Genomic DNA, 19,158 nt, shown 5'->3' on the forward strand with positions numbered 1-19,158 from the left:
ATGTCTCAGTCCATATGATATCTAGAATGGAGGAATATATGATCCCTTATCTAATGGACAAGTCATTGACAAGGTCAGAGTTCGACAGCGGCTTTAAGAGCTACGATTGCCAGTTAGGTTTTGAAGTCATACTCAATAATAGTTTTAGACTTATCCAAGTGGGAGACTATTAGATTTGATGTCTAAGCCCATAACTATTATTGGTATGTACTTGACCCGAGAGTAGCATGGCCCATTTGGGTTGCATATCATCAGGACAATTTGTTAGGATGGACTCTTGAGAGAAGGTTATATATATGATTTATTAATATATTATAAGTACTAATATATTCATATGAAATCATATGGTTTTAATTAGTATTGATCAAGAATTAATTTGGAATTGATTTAGTGATAAAAAAGAGACTAATTAAATATATGAGGACTAATTATGTTAATTAGTTATATTTATATGTGTTGGGATTATGATCCATGTTGGACCAAGTTTATGTATGGATACATAAAGAGTTGGGCCACATGAACCATGGATCATAAGACCCATGAGTATGGATTTGGGTTATATCCATGTCCCTAGAAATCCCACATATAAATACATACTTCATTGCCCAAAATCGACACTTGTGTATTCTTGGAGTTCATGGTGGTTTTCGGTGCATGGAGATTCTCTCTCAAGTTCCTCCTTTTTCCATGATGTGTTGTGATTCCTCTTGAGGCTTCCACACTATTGGGGCTAAGCTCTTAAGGCTAGATACATCAAGAATTCAATCTCCACCATAAGGTATGTTATCCTAACTAGATTCTTGTGTGGTATATGACAATTGTATGCTCGTCATAGGTTTAATACCTTGGAAACACCATTGCATGTATAATTAGTAAAAACATAGATCCAAGGTATTTAGGGTTGCATGAACACCTTAGGAGTGTTAGAATGCTCAAAACCCAACAATGATTATCAGCTTTATGAGAACAACATGCTTGATTAGGACTAAGGATCTAGGAAGGATGCCTTATGTGCCTGTTATATGTGTATCAGCTTTATGAACTGCATGCTAGTACAGATTAGTCAGTATGATAGCCTGATTAGTATATGCTTGATTATGTGTACTCAATGCTTGAATGTTGTTTGCTTTGTGCTTTTAGGAGTTCTAGCTATCTTTTACTAACTTGTAAACGAATATGTTAAATTACATATTGCAAGGACTAAATAATTTCAGAAGGTTAGGTCTAGCCTTATTTCGCAGCTCTTATTTGAGTCCAACCGTTGTAGGGTAGGATCTCTCATTCGAAGAGTTATCTAGTCTGAGTGACATGTAATAGTATTTGCGAGCTAGTTAGGGGAAGAAAGCAGGGACTTCTTATGCAACTGATGGCGTAGAGTGGGATGGTGATTACCTAGGGCAAGCCTAGGATGAGAGTAGCAGAGAGCAGTAGTAGTAGGAGGGACTTGGTGGAGTCAAGGCAGTTCTTGAGGAAAGAACGGATAGATGTGGAAGGTAGTATGGGCCCGTACTACTGAAAGTAGAGGATCCATACTCGAATCAAGGAAGGCTGAGATAAAGCCGAGGAACTTGGAGTGTGTGAGATCCCTTGAGTTATGATGAGAATTCAGATGGTTGTTATGGATGCTTCGAGCATGGTGGTGTTACATGATAGGCCAGTTAGCAGTACGAATGCCAGTAAGGGATCTGGTTCAGGCTTGGGATCCGAGCAGCTTGATGATCAGAGGTGGGTTATACACCTTGTCTTCGGAAGAGCTCAGTGCAGGATTGGACCATTGTGACGGTTACACGAGCCGTACGCGAGAAGTTACCCGACATCTTTAGGCGTGTCGCTGATAGGGTGACCGCTAAGTTCCAGGGTCAGACAACAACTGTTCAGATGGTCGATAGACTAGTCGGGGTAACTCGAGAACATTAGATTGGTTTAGATAAGCAGCCGGGAAAGAGGAAACGGGAGCATGGTCTGAGAGGGCGACCTGAGCAATCAGATGCGATTGCAGCTAGTATCTAAAACCCGTGGGGTCGTATTGATTGAACGAAAGATGAAGCAGGCAGTTCAGTGCTTCAACCAGTTCAGTGTTTCGTGCAGTTAGTGTTTTAGTCAGTTCAGTGCTGTAGGCAGTTCAGTGCTTCAGCCAGTTCAGTGTTTCAGGCAGTTCAGTGCATCAATCAGCTCCATACTCCAGGCAGTTAATGCGTCAGTCAGTTCAGTGTTGTAGGCAGTTCAGTGCTTCAGTCAGTTTTAGTGGTTGGGATATATCTTCAAGAGATGTAATATGCCAGTTGCATACCATGGATCATTAGTGGTTAGTAAAAGGTTGTTCCCTATTGGCAGGATGGGATCGCTCAGTATTATCTTGGTTTATGGTTGGGGATCGATTCAGGGGTATTACGTGGAAGGTCTGCGGTCAGGGTTCCGCAGGGCGGTTATACAGCATCATTAGGGTTCAGTAGTTTGAGTAACCATTATTGAATGGCTGTTGGAAACGCCAAGGAAATGGCTCGTTGCTAAGGTATGGGATTGAGCATCTGACTTTTGGTCTTCGAGATTTGAGTGTGGTACCATTTCAAGCGGAAAGGGCTACCGGTTCCACTGGAACTCGGGGAGTGCTCTGTCAGTATCTAGGGGATGCGCTGATTAGCATTGGCTAGTTTTGGAACACTAGCAGTGGTAACTGTTGGTTTTCAGGAGATGGATCATTGGATGGTAAAAAGGATTGGGAATCCTTTCCAGTTTGTGTGATGTAAAATGTTAGTTGAACCCAAGTGCGGGAGAATCACCCAGACGTTCAGGATCAGAAGTGGGCGCGAGACTAAAATGAGTTCACATCCCCGTCAGGAAGGAAGACAACCAAGCGGTTGTATGGAATGAGGATAGTGTGAGTTAGAAGTTCGGAAAACTTGCCAATAATGAGATCGCGTTATCGGAATGCTTGATAGCAGGCCTTAGAGAATCAGGTTGGGGATTTTACTTAAGCTATGAGTTCAGTTTGGGATGTTAGGTCGGGTGTATGCTCGATGCTGGATGTGTTCGGTAGGGTAATCAGCAGTAAGACGATGGTCAACGGTTGAGCTAGTGTGGAAAGTGATGTAAGACTGCGGGATAGCAGTAGCATTCGTTAGCAGCCAGACAATGTAGAAAGTGATGTAAGACTGCGGGACAGCCGTAGCATTCTTCATGTGAACAGATAATGTTAGAAGTTTTATAAGTCTGCAAGTGTATCCGCAGCATTCGCAAGGTTGCCAGATAGTGTTAGAAGTGTTGTAAGTCTGCGGGCGTATCCGTAGCACTCACAAGTTCATTCAGATGAGTTAGGCCCGGATAGGTCAGTTTGTAGGATCGTGGGAAGGCCACAACGTGATCGGAATCAGGAAAAGGTAGGTCGAGCACCCAGATATGCTCGGCAACGTTCGGTCGGGTTAGATCGAAAGGGGTAGGTCGAGCACCCAAATATGCTCGACAATAGCCGGTTGAATTAGACCGAAGGGGAGGCCAACACCCAGATATGCTTGGCAGTACTAGTGTCTTAGGATGTTATGTGACAGTGATTTAGTTTGGGTGGGACCCGAGGGAGAGGCCCGTATGATTATAGCAATGCAGGTGGGACCTGGCAGAGACCGTTGGGTCAAGGAGAGGGATCGGGGATCCCAAGATTTATAGAGCCACAGTGGCAAGATAACTAGTGGCAACCATTGACAAACAATGATTTTGTCCGGAAGTCGTGTGGAGCGACCGTGCGGGAGTCTTTTGGCTCCATAACCGGGTCGGAACCCAGTAATTCAGATAACTAGTGAACGAATTGAGACCAGGGAGATCTCGGTAGGTTTTGGAAGGCAGCCAGGGTGTAACATCCTATTTCGGGCAGATTCAATGTTTTTAGTGGTATTAGTATTAATGTTTTAGGATTTCAGGTATGGATAGGTAACAGATTGCTGGGGTTATGCTAAGTCACCCACAATAGGATTCAACAATAATGATTCAGTATGGACAGTCTGTCAGGGAGTCAGATCATATCAAGACTTCGAATTTCAGATTGAGTAATGTGGTCATAATTCCAGGACTTCGTGCATCTTTGGGTTTTAAGAACCCTGCGAGGGATGGTTTTGGTTGCCTTGGAAAGGCTAGGTTATACTCGGGATTGTGGCTAAGTCGTTTAACTTGTCGGGCGTGTAAGGGATGGCAAGGAATGATTTCGAGGACGAAATCTAATTTAAGTGGGGGAGAGTTGTAACATCCCGTTTGTTAAATAAATAAATATATAAAAGTGATGAAAGAATAGTAGCCCTAAAATCCATAATAATTTAGCAAGGCGTTGGTTTTGGGGGTTAAAAGTTATAATTGAGAGTTTGGGGGTTAAAATGTAATTCCCGGATTAGTTTGTAAAGAATTTTGGAGGTTGAGGCTTGTTTGGTAAATTCTGGATTTAAATAGAAATAAAATCTTGAAGGAAGGGGCTAAATGGTAAGTTTGGGACCTAAAATGAGATGAATTTATGGAATCAAGGGCTAAAAGGTAAATGTTGGTTTAAAGTTGAAAGGATTTGATGAGGAGTGGCTGATTTTGAAAATATGGGCAAAGTTGAAATAAGACACGGGTTTAACCCCATATCTTTTTCTTTCCTTCTCGTTCGAGTATTGAAACCCTAATCGCTATACTCCAGCTGCCACCACCATTGGTAACAGCTTCAACCGCCAATCTCGTGTTCAGTCGCCGCCATGTCGATGTGTCGTCCACGGCTTACTACCGTGCTGTTGAATCGCCGCCACAACCACCACTGCCAGCAACGCCGCAAACCACCGGGAGATGCGTCGTAGACCGCAGGAGGTGTTGTGTTCGTTGTGTTGGGTCGGGAGCCACCGGAAACGCATGGTAAGTCCACATGCAACTGATCTTTTCTCTTTCTCTCGTTCTTTTCTGTAGATATGACGTCGAAGACGTCGTTACAGTCATCGGTGGCCATTGGGTCGTTGTTCTCATCTTTTCCAGCGATGCCTGCCGCAAAGGCGGTGGCTGTATAAGTGTATGTTCGAGTGTACATGCTGGTTGCCGTATTCGTGGGGTCATAGGTGCGATTTTTGGCCGGAAAACCTACCGCCACCACCATGAGGTGGTGGCTGCCACTGTTTGCTGCCGTATTCTGCCGCCCGTTGCCGCCACCAACCACCGTGGGAGGTGGCTGTGTGTGTGTGTGTGTGTATTATGTGGGTGTTTTAATGGTGAATGTATATGAGTTTTTCTTAGTCAAAAGTGAAGAAGATCACCGCCACCACCGTGAGGTGGTGGCTGCCGCCGTGAGCCACCGCCGACAACCACTGCCCGAGGTGGCAGTGGGTGGTGCCCGATCTAGTAGAATCCTAATGGACTTAAAACTTAACGTTGGACTTGGTTGGCTCGTGTTTGGGTTAGAAACCCTAATTAGGGTTTTAGAAACCCTAATTTTTGGTTTGTTGGTTTGGACCTATCGGGACCCACGTTATGGGCCATTGGAATTGAAATTTGAATTATGCCCAATTACACTGTATGATTGACCTAGTAGATTGAGGGACTTAATGGATTAAGTCCTTAATGGGTTAAGTGTTTCTAATTAACCCCAATTGTCATTTCATGTGAAAACCCTAATTGTGTTGGGTTTAGCGTTGGGCCTTTTTGTTGGGCCTAGATGTCTGGACTCTTGATGGGCCAACTATTAATAAGTAAATGTACTAGATTAATTGGATTGGGCTTTAGGATAAGGCCCATTGGATAGGCTTGGGCCCAATTGGGAAAATTGGGCCATAGATAGGCCATACCTGCACCTTGATGATTATGAGATATTGGACCATCAGAATGTCAAGTGTTGGACCAAGAATAAATGGTTGGGACTGAAGGCATGTACATGTAGAGGTTTGGGCCCAATTTAGAGAATTGGGCCATAGTTGGGCTTTGGTTGATTATCTGACTATTGGGCCTTTAGATTGGGCCTTGGGCTTGAATCAAACTAAGTTAGGGGTAAAGTAGTCTTCTAACCCAAGCAGGGACTTATGGATATGTTTTGGGATCTAATTATTAATTGGATTTATTTTGATGTTAACAGCTTGGGGATCTGTCAGTCAGCAGCCCGGGATTTATTCGGAGGACATCAGCAGTGCGAGGTGAGTTTTCCTTCAGTAGGAACGGGTCAAAGGCACCAAGGCCAGCCTGTTGGGTTATGAGCATTCTAACACTCCTAAGTGTACATGCAACCCTAAATACCTTGGATCTATGTTTTCTCTATTATACATACAATTATGAACATCCAAGGTATTATCCTAATCTAGCATACAAAATAATAAATATAACAAGATAGAATACATACCTCTTTGATGTAGAATGTCTTCATGAAGCTTGAGTGCCTAGTGCCCCAAGTGTGACACCTCAAATGGTTCACACAACACCAAATACACTTGGAATAACTTGAGAGAAACTTGAACACTCCTTGAAATCGTCTAGCCCTCACACTCACACATTAGTGCACGATTTCTTGAGCCATGGGATTCTTTTATATGGTGGCTATTAGGGTTACACCATGTAACTCATAACTTTACCCATTCCTTATGCTCCATGGATTTTAACCTCCATGGAGTATCCATGGGTCACCCCATGGACTTAGTCCAACATAAGGAATCTTGGATCACAAGCCCACATATATAAGAATGAATGATTTACACAATCAACCCATATATTTAATTAGTCTCCTTTTGATCACTTAATTAATTCCAAATTAATTCTTTATCAATACTAATTAAATAACCTTATTAATATATTAGAACTTATAATATATTAACCAACCTTAAGTGTTATTTCTCTCATTATAGTCTATCCAAATGCATGATGCCATGCAACCCAAATGGACCATGCCGGGTCGGGTCAAGACTTGACAACAATCATTACAGAGCATTCCAAAGGGGATCAGCTCCTTGGAAACATCCTTCTTTCATTAAGTTTCCTAATCTTACACAGATTGAATAATTTCTAACTTTGAAACATTTCCATATTCCATTTTGACTATCACTTCTGAACAAGAGTTGCCTCCTTACAGATTATGTCAATATGGTCCTTCCAGAATTAACATTATACTTCCAACTGTCCTTGAGCAACCAATCTTTGGTAAACCTTAGATTGTCCTCGACAATTGCTTAATCATTTTAGTCATATCCAATTCTAGACCTTTTCCCTTCATAATGCCCCAGGCATTTGGAAAATTTTAGAAAGGATGAATATAGCACATGTAATCGATCCTATATCCGAAGCATATGGGACACGATTCATGATGTCTCACATAAAGACTAAACCAGTCTTTTGCTATAATATTTCCATTTCAATTTGCCAAGTTCTCAAAATTCAGATTATGAAAAGGGATGCCGTAATCATAATCGAATTTTAGAACGCAAATAATGGACCTATATATAGAATTTCCTTATGTTGAGCCATTCCAACATGAAATTCATATATATATCCTTGATTAAATACGATTAAAATCTCAATCTAAGCTTTTAGAATTGAAATGAAGTATAATTTCCTCTCCCTTAATTATAGCAAAACAACTTTTTCAACCTCACGAATTGAAACTTTTGTTTTCTATAATTAACATTGCTAACTTGCAACCTTTGTCATAATTATCATGCTCTCACTAACATGATGATTATTAGCATAACACTTATGCTCCCACTAGCTTTGACATGTACTCAAAAATCAGCTGACTTTCTTACCAAAGTTCAGATTTCTGATACTAGATTGTTTTGATAAAACTTTATCAAAATCATACACCTCTATTAGATAGCTCACATGTGTGTCTAAACAATTTTAGAACTATGAAAAGGGATGCCGTAATCATAGTCTCAATTGTTTAGACCTTTGCCACTTCTCACAAGTCCATGTTAGTGTGCTGGTAAACCACACACGCTCCACTAACGACTTTGAGAATGCAAATATCACAATTGCTATCTAGCTAAAATCTACTTAGTGAAAGTGTTTCCTCACCATCATTTTCATGAATCGAAGAGAAACCTTATGACACTTAGATTTAATAGTGTATGTGTTCTTATCCATGTGGATTTGTCAAAACCATAATCACAAGACAAGGTTAGTGACAAATCCAAACTCATATTGATTAAACTTGTGCAATCTTAAATTCTTGCCATTTGGCAGCTTAGGTGCCTGCCATTGCTTCCAAGTAGTTGTGCAACCAATTGAGAACTCTCAGAACTCCTATGCAAAGCCAACTTGAATAGGCACAAAAATTTCAACACGATAGGTTATAAACCTCAAGTCGTGTGCTAGTGAAGGACTTTAGGTTTTATTCTTGATTAAGTCTTGAAACTTTCAAGAGCTTTAAGACTCCCACTGTCCTCTTGACATATAAGACTCCCTTGTCAAATATTCAAGAGATAGTGCAGATTCTTTATCAAGACTAACACTTTACACAATTGGCCTAAGTTGGTCTCTGTTTTATCCAAAACATCACAACTTACCAATTTAAAATGTACAAGAGTAGATAACCTTTTACTCTTACATTTGACTAGTGTTAACAAACCCTCTTTAAGATATGTCACTCAAGTTACAATCTTGGAGTATGACTCTAAGAATTGTTTTGGAACGAAGTATGACTCATCTTTTTTATTTAACCATTTCAACAATTCATGACTCCTCTTCTTGACTTTAGAGGACCAATTGTGATATGGTATCTTAATCATTAAGATGATCATAAACATGATACTAAAGTACTCTCCCATCTTTTCAGATTTGAGAAAATTTTATCTTTCTGCCATACTTTGATTCTTCTTATTCGTTCTGTCTCACATTGAAACTTCTCCAATGCTACAGACTTATACTTAAACTTATAAGTATAACCATATTTACTGAACTTAAGTAAATCATGACGAATAGTGTTCTTGATCTTTTGTGGTGGACTTGACCAGTGCACAAGAATGTGTACTCGATCCCTTAGTCCTTTCCTTATTCACATAAGGAATTAGTCTTAATTTCCAAGCTGAAAGTTCTCATTCATCATACTATACAACTTGCATGATTCCAAGTTTCGGTCCAATTGAACCTTGGGTGATGAGAATCTTTCCTTATTTGGTAATATTAGACACTACCACAACCGAAAGAATCAAATCCATTTTTCCAATATTGCTATCAATGGAATCTTATAAGCAACAACTTTTCACAAATGCCATTGTAAGGATACTTAAAATAAATAAAATCAAAACCTTTTTCTTTTATTTTAAAACTTTGCGGAAAAACTTATCCTTACAATCCATATGAAAACCTTGTTGTTATCTATTCCTAAGCAATATAAATATCATAACTCTTAAGTAATAGCCCAAAATTCTGATCACCGAACCATGCGATTGAAATCCATCTTCGCGATCAGAATCAGCATGTACTTAATAGAGTTAGACAATGGACTTTACCTGAAGTAGAGCCAAACTTATTGACTTTAACATCCTTAGGTAAATTTGGCAGCTTCGTAACCAATGCCCCTTCCTTTGGCAATAGTTACCTATGGACCCTTGATAATGGGACTATCTCAGACTTTGCCTCTCTCTTTACCATTGGGTCAACCGAGTTGACTATGGCCCATCCCTTTCCATTGGGAAGAGAGAGCTTTACTGGATATCCAATGTCATCATTGTCAATATCCATAGCGTTTTAGGAAGTTGATCTTAGCAAATGGATAAGATCATTAAGGGTCTTGTCTTAGTCTGTTTCATAGGATTCCCAAAAGAACTCACTATGTGACTTAGGAAGTAGTTCAGCCACCAACTTTCTCAAGACTTTGACACCCAACTCTCCCGGCTTGTCAATATGTGACTACATCTCCAAGATGTGATCACACCTAGACCTTGCCTTGCCAATAGGGCTTGAGTGACCTTAAAATTTTTAGGAACTTGTGGGTTAGGGAGAATAATTGGAGGAGGTGAAAGAAGTATGATATCCATGGGACATCATCTTCATTTAGGAAAGCTTGTTTCAAGAGATTTGGGAAGATCATAAATGTCTAGACCAGACATCTTTTTGGGAGATATTCAAGATAGTTGATTTAAACTCCTTAATATGACACCCAATATGAAATATTAAGGCTAGGACCCAACAAACTATTTTATAACTTAGAAGAGGGATGCCGTAATCCAAGCTATAAAATATTTGAAGGTAGGTGAATGACGATTCACCAATTTCCACCATGAAAAACGAAATAATTTATTAGGTTTTAATTGGATTTGAAAGTCCTAGATCTTTGAGATTCATTGAACTGTTCAAAGGCATGTTTCAATCTCGAGTGTGCCCTTCAGGTTTTGTGACTGGGATGCCGAGGATCACAAAACAAGGTGTGAATAACCATGCAAATATACTTGGTATCCTTAATATTTACCCCTTAATCAGTGTGCCGGTTAACCACACACGCTCCACCGATACTATGATAAATATTAAGTTACCCTTTGCCTACCTTGTTAAGTCCAGGTTAGTGTGCCGGTTAACCACACACGCTCCACTAACGACTTAAGCAAAGTGCAAAGTGTAATTTCATGGGTTAGCACCAAATTCACATTTTCCTAAGTAACTAAGATTGGGTATTAATAAGAGTTTAGTTACTTAGTATTTATCATTAATACTTTTAATGAAAGGAGAATTATAGTCCTTGTCCTACCCGTTCGGCTAACGACCCTCCACCAGTCAAGGAAGCGGTGGGTGAGAGTGGACACCCATTAAACTGCCATTTTATAGGCAGTAACCTTATACCCCCTTATAGACCGGCTTCGTGAATGAGGCTTACTAACGGTAAGACTGACTTTACTCTTATACATATATATAAATATTATTAACTTATGATATTATAAAGTATAAGGGTTGAATTTTAACTTTTAAAATTCTAAGGGCTAACTTGGAATTAAAGTATTCATAAGTGAAAACTTTTTCAAATTCCAAAACTTGAGGGCAAGTTTTGAAACTATTCAAAACTAATTAATTCCATAACTTATGAGTTTAAAGTAGTTTTAATTAAAAAAAAAACTCTTCAAGTTCCATAACTTGAGGACAAGTTATGGAAGACTTTAAACTAATTAATAAAAAAAATAACTTTTTTTTATTGTAACTTATGGAACTAATTAAGGTTACACTTTTTTTTTAATTTAATGAAGAGACTCTTGAACCTCCATAACTTGAGGACAAGTTATGGAGTCATAAAACCATTTAATGAGGACAAGACTCTTCATTTTTGTAACCATTGCCAACTTTTTATGAGTTTTATGAAACTTAAATGTGACTTTTCATATAACTTGAGGACAAGTTACAAAAACACATTTTAGAATCAACTCTTAGATTAAAATGGATTGAAAACACATAATCAATTAACTTTTCTATTAATCTAATAAACTCATATGAACAAGATAATTCAAATCATCAATCTTCAAGAAATTAGCATGAACATACAAACTAATACAAATCTTGAAATTATGACAATTATCTTAGAAATTGGATTAGCATGAACATTACCACATCAAAAACAAGTTTATAAGTCCAAAAACATCTTAGGGTAATGTTCCTAGTCCAATTCCAGCCAAAACAATCGAATATATGCATCCAACTCGATTTTTCAGCTACTTTTGCAAGTATAACAAGAAAACAAGCCTAGGCTCTGACACCACTGTTGGGTTATGAGCATTCTAACACTCCTAAGTGTACATGCAACCCTAAATACCTTGGATCTATGTTTTCTCTATTATACATACAATTATGAACATCCAAGGTATTATCCTAATCTAGCATACAAAATAATAAATATAACAAGATAGAATACATACCTCTTTGATGTAGAATGTCTTCATGAAGCTTGAGTGCCTAGTGCCCCAAGTGTGACACCTCAAATGGTTCACACAACACCAAATACACTTGGAATAACTTGAGAGAAACTTGAACACTCCTTGAAATCGTCTAGCCCTCACACTCACACATTAGTGCACGATTTCTTGAGCCATGGGATTCTTTTATATGGTGGCTATTAGGGTTACACCATGTAACTCATAACTTTACCCATTCCTTATGCTCCATGGATTTTAACCTCCATGGAGTATCCATGGGTCACCCCATGGACTTAGTCCAACATAAGGAATCTTGGATCACAAGCCCACATATATAAGAATGAATGATTTACACAATCAACCCATATATTTAATTAGTCTCCTTTTGATCACTTAATTAATTCCAAATTAATTCTTGATAAATACTAATTAAATAACCTTATTAATATATTAGAACTTATAATATATTAACCAAACTTAAGTGTTATTTCTCTCATTATAGTCTATCCAAATGCATGATGCCATGCAACCCAAATGGACCATGTCGGGTCGGGTCAAGTCTTACCAATTATAGTTATGGACTTAGACATTAATCCAACACAGCCCACATATATATGTGATATTTTAGTAGTTGAGTGTGGGCGGGGCCCGTATCTCATTATTACTAGAGTATAGATACCAGTCAGATTGTTGGATTGCTATACTTGTTGTCTGTGTGGTACTTATATGTGTTTGTTTATATATGTGAGTGTGGGCGAGGCCCGTATCTCATTATTAGCTGAGTATGGACGGGGCTCGTATTTCATTATTATTTGAGTATGGTTATTGGTATAATGGTAGGTTGTGTATTTGTTATCGGTGTGATACTTGTATGTGTTTGTTTATGTATGTGAGTGTGGGCGGGGCCCGTATCTCCTAGTCAACGGTGTGTGGGCGGGGCCCGTATCTCCTAGTAAGCGGAGTATGGGCGGGGCCCGTATCTCCTAGTCAGCAGAGTGTGGGCGGGGCCCGTATCTCCTTGTCAGCAGAGTGTGGGCGGGGCCCGTATCTCGTCATTGGAGTGTGGGCGGGGCCCGTATCTCATAATTAGCGGAGTGTGGGCAGGGCCCGTATCTCCTAGTTAGCGGAGTGTGGGCGGGGCCCGTATCTCCGAGTTAGCGGAGTGTGGGCGGGGCCCGTATCTCCTAGTTAGCGGAGTGTGGGCGGGGCCCGTATCTCCTAGTTAGTGGAGTGTGGGCGGGGCCTGTATCTCCTAGTCAGTAGAGTGTGGGCGGGGCCTGTATCTCCTAGTCAGCGGAGTGTGGGCGGGGCTCGTATCTCCTAGATAGCGGAGTGTGGGCAGGGCCCGCATCTCCTAGTTAGCGGAGTGTAGGCGGGGCCCTTATCTCTCAGTAGCATGATTATGTGTATGGTATGTGGTAGTTTGGGGAGACTCACTATGCTTCGTGCTTACGGTTTTCAGTTTTGGTTTCAGGTACTTCGGTTTTCAAAAGAAGGAGCTCGAGATGATTGCAGAGCACACACCATTTTGTTCAGCCTGGGATGTTTATACTCTGATATATTTGACAGATGTTATGATATTCTTGAGATACACTATTCATGATTTTTATACGTTGAAAGATAATTATGGTTTTATTAATGATTTAAAACGAAATATTTAGACTGTATTTTTGGGATTTTTCAATTACACCAAAAGTTATATCCTTTGACCAATAGAAATTGTACTTCTCCCATACTAGACGTATTATTATTAAACATATTCTAAAGGCAAGATACCACTCTATAGGTATTACTTACGATATCTTTCGATATGTATCATTTACTATCGTATGCCTTCTCATTTCCAACATTTTCTCAGTCCGCTACGAGTCTTTACCACGACATTCTATACACCAAAACAGAAGTTCGTTGTACCAAGACGAGAATATAGATAAGGAAGGTTTGGACGCATGATATTCCTTATCACTCTGAAAACTTATATGCTAGCTCTAATACCGTAATTAAACGTTTAGAAACTTGAACACATAAAATTTGCTAATTCTAGGTCGGAAACAGATCTTAAACCTAATAGCAATTTAGATAGGCAACCTAATCCATGCTATAACATATATCATTTAGCACATAGTAGTAATTAAGGCACATTCCGTAATGTATTCAACTGCTTATGTCAAATTTAGGTATACTACCTAAAGTAAAATAGACATTCACCTCACAATCATTGCTTAGCATTCTAGGTTTAAGTCTAGAAATTGCCTAAAACTCATAGTTCACTAAAACTAATGCTCTGATACGAACTGTGACATACCATATTTCACAGCCTTTTTAAAACTTTTTTTTATGCTTATTTGAAACATTTGTTATTGCAGAATTGGTCCCAAAATATCCTTGACATGATGTAATATCAAAATCAAGGCATTTTAGAAGATTTTATATTTTAAAAGCCTAGTATGTCATAACTGATGCAAGAAACATACAAATAAATGGAGACTTACAAAGTCTCAATATATTAACGATCTACATCTTCTTGAATCTCTCAGTAGATAATCACATTATCTATCAGTATCTTCGTATCGCTACCTATGACACAAAGAAACTGAGTGATTTAGGATAGGAAACCTCGTGAGTACATAGGGTTTTCAACCCACAATATTATAATTCTTAAGTATATATATATATATATTCTTCAACATTCAAATACCCCCAGCTACCCCATTACCGTTATCCTCACTGTCTAATCCTAGTATGATGATCTCAAGGATCTCACTTAAAGGATCTTTATCAGCAGACACCTCTATTTGCTAGTTGATTAGAGATAGTATGATAATACTTTGGGTAAACACGGAAACTCGACAATACCTTAATACTTTGGATAGTCACGCTAGGAACGACAGTACAATAGTACTTTGGTTTAGCATGACAGTACAATAGTACTTTGGATAGACATGGCTTATTATTTCGCATGACTTTCACTAACCTATCACAACCATTATCTCACATAACTCTATTAGAACCTCTCATTTATTATTTCGGACAACCTTTCACTACCCGATCATATTATTAATTATAAATATATGATTAAATAAAGAAACAATCATATTGTATAACTACAAGAAACACAAAAAAGGCGGTACACATAGAAATTAAACATTTAGAATACTTGTATTTATGTGTAAGTTTGAAATTATAGACTTACTTGACTTAGGAGGATGACTGGAGAATTCAGCAACGCTCCGCCAAACTCCTTGACTTTTCTTCTGACGTGACCTAGATACGAATGCTACTAAGCCTTTGTTTTATATTCCTGGCGACTATAGATAATCTAGATTCCTAACTAATCTCGATTTCAACATCAACATCTATCAAGTAAGAAACAACCAGGTAGGATTATAACGGAGGTAGGGCCCATTTGGTATACAAAGTATACTATTTGGAAATCCCACTTTAAACACCTCACTAAATCCATCCTAGACATCATCCCAATAAGTATATCACAGTATAACGAGTTGGAATAATTGAAAAATCTTCATTATAGGTTCATAATAACGACTATGACTATAATTAAAAGTTACACTTAAATAAAATAAGTGTTGCTTAACTTATAAAGCACACTGATGACAACTGGGAACTAAGCAGACAAAACTCTCACTCAAGACCTTCTAGTCTCCGGCTATCTAACACTGAGGGGCTTCTTCGACAAAAAACATAAGGGAGAAAGGGCTTAAAAATTGAGAGAAATAGAGAGATAAACGTTTGGAGGGTGTGGGAATGGGCTAAGATTCGCCTCATATTTATAGCTGAATTTGGATTGCACGTCGCACACTTGGTCCCCTACGCGCCGCACATTTGGATGGAAGTGATGATGTGTCGTTCTCTTCGTGGTGTCACATGTCGCATTCTGGGTGGAGTAATAGTGTGCGCGACGCACTCTGTCGTTGCGCGTGGGTGCGCCCGAAGAATTTATGTTCCCCAGAAAGTTCTTATATTCTTCATAGGAGCTTGATTTTCATTGGATTTTTTTATCAACGAATAGCTATCGACGAGATCTACAACTTTCATTTAGATTCCGTCAGCTAGTTTTCACTTTATTTTTAAAGCTATATTTTTAACAGGATTATATTGTTAAATTCAGTTAAAATTTTATAACTCTTTTATATGACATCCGTTCTCGAGTCTCTTTATATCAACGAATACGTATTGACAAGATCTTCACCTGTGGTTTAGATTGTTTTTCCTAACAATCGACCGATTACAATTTCGGTTTATGAGTCGTATACTGCTACGCTAAAATATTAGAAAAATCGTAACTTCTTCTCATGAAGTCAGATTTAGACGTTCTTTATATGTAAAGAATCCTTGAGAGATATAATATAACTCTGTTTAAGATTATTTATCTTATATAATCTTTTATCAAAAAGTCAACTTTTAACGCTTATAATATCTTAAGCATCTAGCCCTAATTTGTGGGTGTTACAAAAGCATTTTGTTTATTTTTCTATGTAGGTGGAGACATGATATGAAAAAGAAGAGGGAGAGATGCATTTTTCACAAGGTTTTGATACTTGGAATAAAAAAAAAGCAATGGTGGTATTGTTAGTTTTCAACACAAAGCAAGAGAAAATTGTGAATTTCTAATGAAAGAAAAGATCTATATTAGTGCAGCATTTAAGAAGCAAACCAAAATTAAGGAGAGTAAATATTAACTTTTTTTAGGTGGTTCAATTTGGTGCTGTAAATTTTTATTGAAAAATGGCTTACCATTTCGGGGTCATGATGATTCGAGTGGGTCCCTTAATAGAGGGATTTTCCTTGAGTTATTATCAATCATGAGAGAGCATAATGAAGGCATTTGCAATGTTACCTTAGAAACTGATCCTCAAAATAATCAAGTGACGTGCGCGAAGACTCAAAAGGAAATTGTTGAATGCTTTTCAACATAGATAATTTTAAGTATTTGCAAAGAAATTGGTAAAGATGTGTTAGCTTTATTGGTTGATGAATCTAGTGATGTATCAAAAAAGAAACAAATGGCCATAGTTTTGAAATATGTCAACAATCTTGGAATAATGAAGGAAAGATTCATTGGAGTTGTGCACGTGAAGGATACATCCTCTTTGACTCTTAAAGTTGCCACAAATGAATTTTTTACCCGTAACGTTGAGTATGTCTCAGGTAGTTAAAATTTTTTCCCCCTTATTATGAATTTTATTATTCGTTTTAATGTTTAATATATTTTTTTTAACAGGTAAGAGGACAAGGTTACGATGGGGCAAGCAATATGCGAGGTGCATTCAACGTTCTAAAAGCTTTGATTTTACAAGATAATGATTCAGCGCATAATGTGCATTGCTTTGCACACCAACATCAGTTAGCTATTATGGTTTTAGCAAAGAAGCATGATGGTGTTGAAGACTTCTTTGAGCAACTTTCTTTGGTGGTTAATGTGGAAGGTGGTTCATGTAAAAGACGAGACATGTTATGGGAAAGTCAAAGAGAAAAGTTGCAAAGTCAATTGGAAATGGTGAACTTAAAACCGGAAGAGGGTTAAATCAAGAGAGTTCTCTTATTTGAGCAGGAGATACAAGATGGGGTTCAAATTTCAAAACAATCATGAGTGTGAGGAGCATATTTCTGGAGGTTGTTAATGTTCTTGCTTCTGTCGAAGAGGAAGGATCCACTTTAAGTAAAAAAAATCAATCATTTGGTATCTTAAGATATTTCAAGACATTTGATTTCGTGTTTACTTACATTTGAGGTATGAAATTTTACACCGCACAAATGTTATGTCAAAGCATCTTCAAAAAAAAGATCAAGACATTTTAGATGTGACTTCTTTGGTTAGAGGGACAATGGATGCATTGAAGTCTTCAAGAGACATGGAGTTTGCTAAACTTTTATCGAAGGTATTCTCCTTTTTTCAAAAATATAACATTAATATTGTCGATATGACGGAAAATTATGTCACATCGAGAGGCCGTACGACTAAAGTCACTAATCAATTTCATTTTAAAGTTGAAATTTTCAACACGGTTATGGATATGCTAATTAAAGAATTCAAGGACAAATTTAGTGAACTTAGCACCTTAGTAGAATACATGGGGGATCTGAGTCCTTGTGACTCATTTGCTAAATTTGACAAAACAAAGTTGTTAAAGTTGAGTGAGTTGTTTAAAATCGATTTTAATGATGTGGAGAGGATGCAACTTGATGGTGAACTTGAGATATATTATCATTCTTTGCAAAATGATGTTCGGTTCACTACTTTGCTAGGAATTTCATACCTTTCTCGTTTGATGGTGGGAATGGGGAAACATCGGTCTTATCCTATGGTTTATAGGTTGTTAAAGTTGGTTTTGGTTTCACCCGTCGCAACAACAACAATCGAAAGACGTTTTTCTGCGATGAAGCTTTTGAAGACGGATTTGCGTAACAAAATAGGTGATGATTTTTTGAATGATGACATAATTTATTATGTTGGAAAAGAAGCCCTTATGAAAGTAAAGACCAAAGATGTAATGGGTCGGTTTCAAAAAATGTGTACCCGTAGATGTCAAATTAAAATATTAAGATGTAATCGATCAGTTTAATGTACTAGTACTTTGAAAAAAAAAATTATGTTGTTACATTTTTTCGGAATTTTTTTTGGTGCCATCGTTATCCTAACTTTCTGTGTCGGCCATTGCAAACCACACACCCCAAATTTCATAGGAGGGGTGGTGTTCACTGCGGTAAAAGGTGCCTCATAGGATCTTACCGCACTCTAATCCCTCTAATCTAACACCACATACAACAACCTCCAAAACCCTCCGTGTTTTAGACAACTTACATCAATTACCGAACCAGTTAGTGTGATTAAGTTATATTATTAGGAAATCTTCAAACCCCCAATTCGTACGAAAAGAGATTGAGGCGAAAAAGTGGAACGGAAATAAAAGACACGAACATCATCATGGTGAAAGTAAGATAAAATAAATTACCTGGGGTGGGTGTTCTTCATTGGCATATATTTTTTTGGTCGATTTCTTGTCCATCGTTGATAACATGAACAAATGAAAGGATACTCTTGTCCGATAACTGAAAAATGAAGACAATAATGAAGATAACTGGAGCCTGTGTAATGAATCGATATGTTCTTCTAGGGTTTCTTCCATCTCCCTTCTCTTGAATCCAAATCGATAATCTAATAGATAAGTTTATGTAATTTGTAAGCAGTTATAGAGGCATAGAGTAAGAAACATGTTCATGGTAAAGAAATAGGAAAAAAATGAATGAGAATTTTACCTTCATCTCTTCATCAACATCGAAGTTCATCTTATTTATCTGCAAAATGAAATGCAACAAT

The 19,158-nt window shown here is 38.1% G+C and overlaps 1 protein-coding gene across 1 annotated transcript; it reads left to right on the forward strand.

Annotated features, from left to right (window-relative positions):
• Positions 1–17,599: 17,599 nt before the first annotated feature.
• On the forward strand, positions 17,600–18,783 carry LOC145127127 (uncharacterized). Its single transcript, XM_079062380.1, has 2 exons — positions 17,600–18,335; positions 18,686–18,783. The coding sequence occupies exons 1-2, from the start codon at positions 17,600–17,602 to the stop codon at positions 18,781–18,783; spliced, it is 834 nt and encodes a 277-aa protein (XP_078918506.1).
• Positions 18,784–19,158: the final 375 nt, after the last annotated feature.

The sequence above is a fragment of the Lactuca virosa genome, chromosome 7, assembly GCF_052849685.1.
Source record: "Lactuca virosa cultivar CGN04683 chromosome 7, Lactuca_virosa_CGN04683_v6, whole genome shotgun sequence".
NCBI classification, from domain to species: Eukaryota; Viridiplantae; Streptophyta; class Magnoliopsida; order Asterales; family Asteraceae; genus Lactuca; species Lactuca virosa.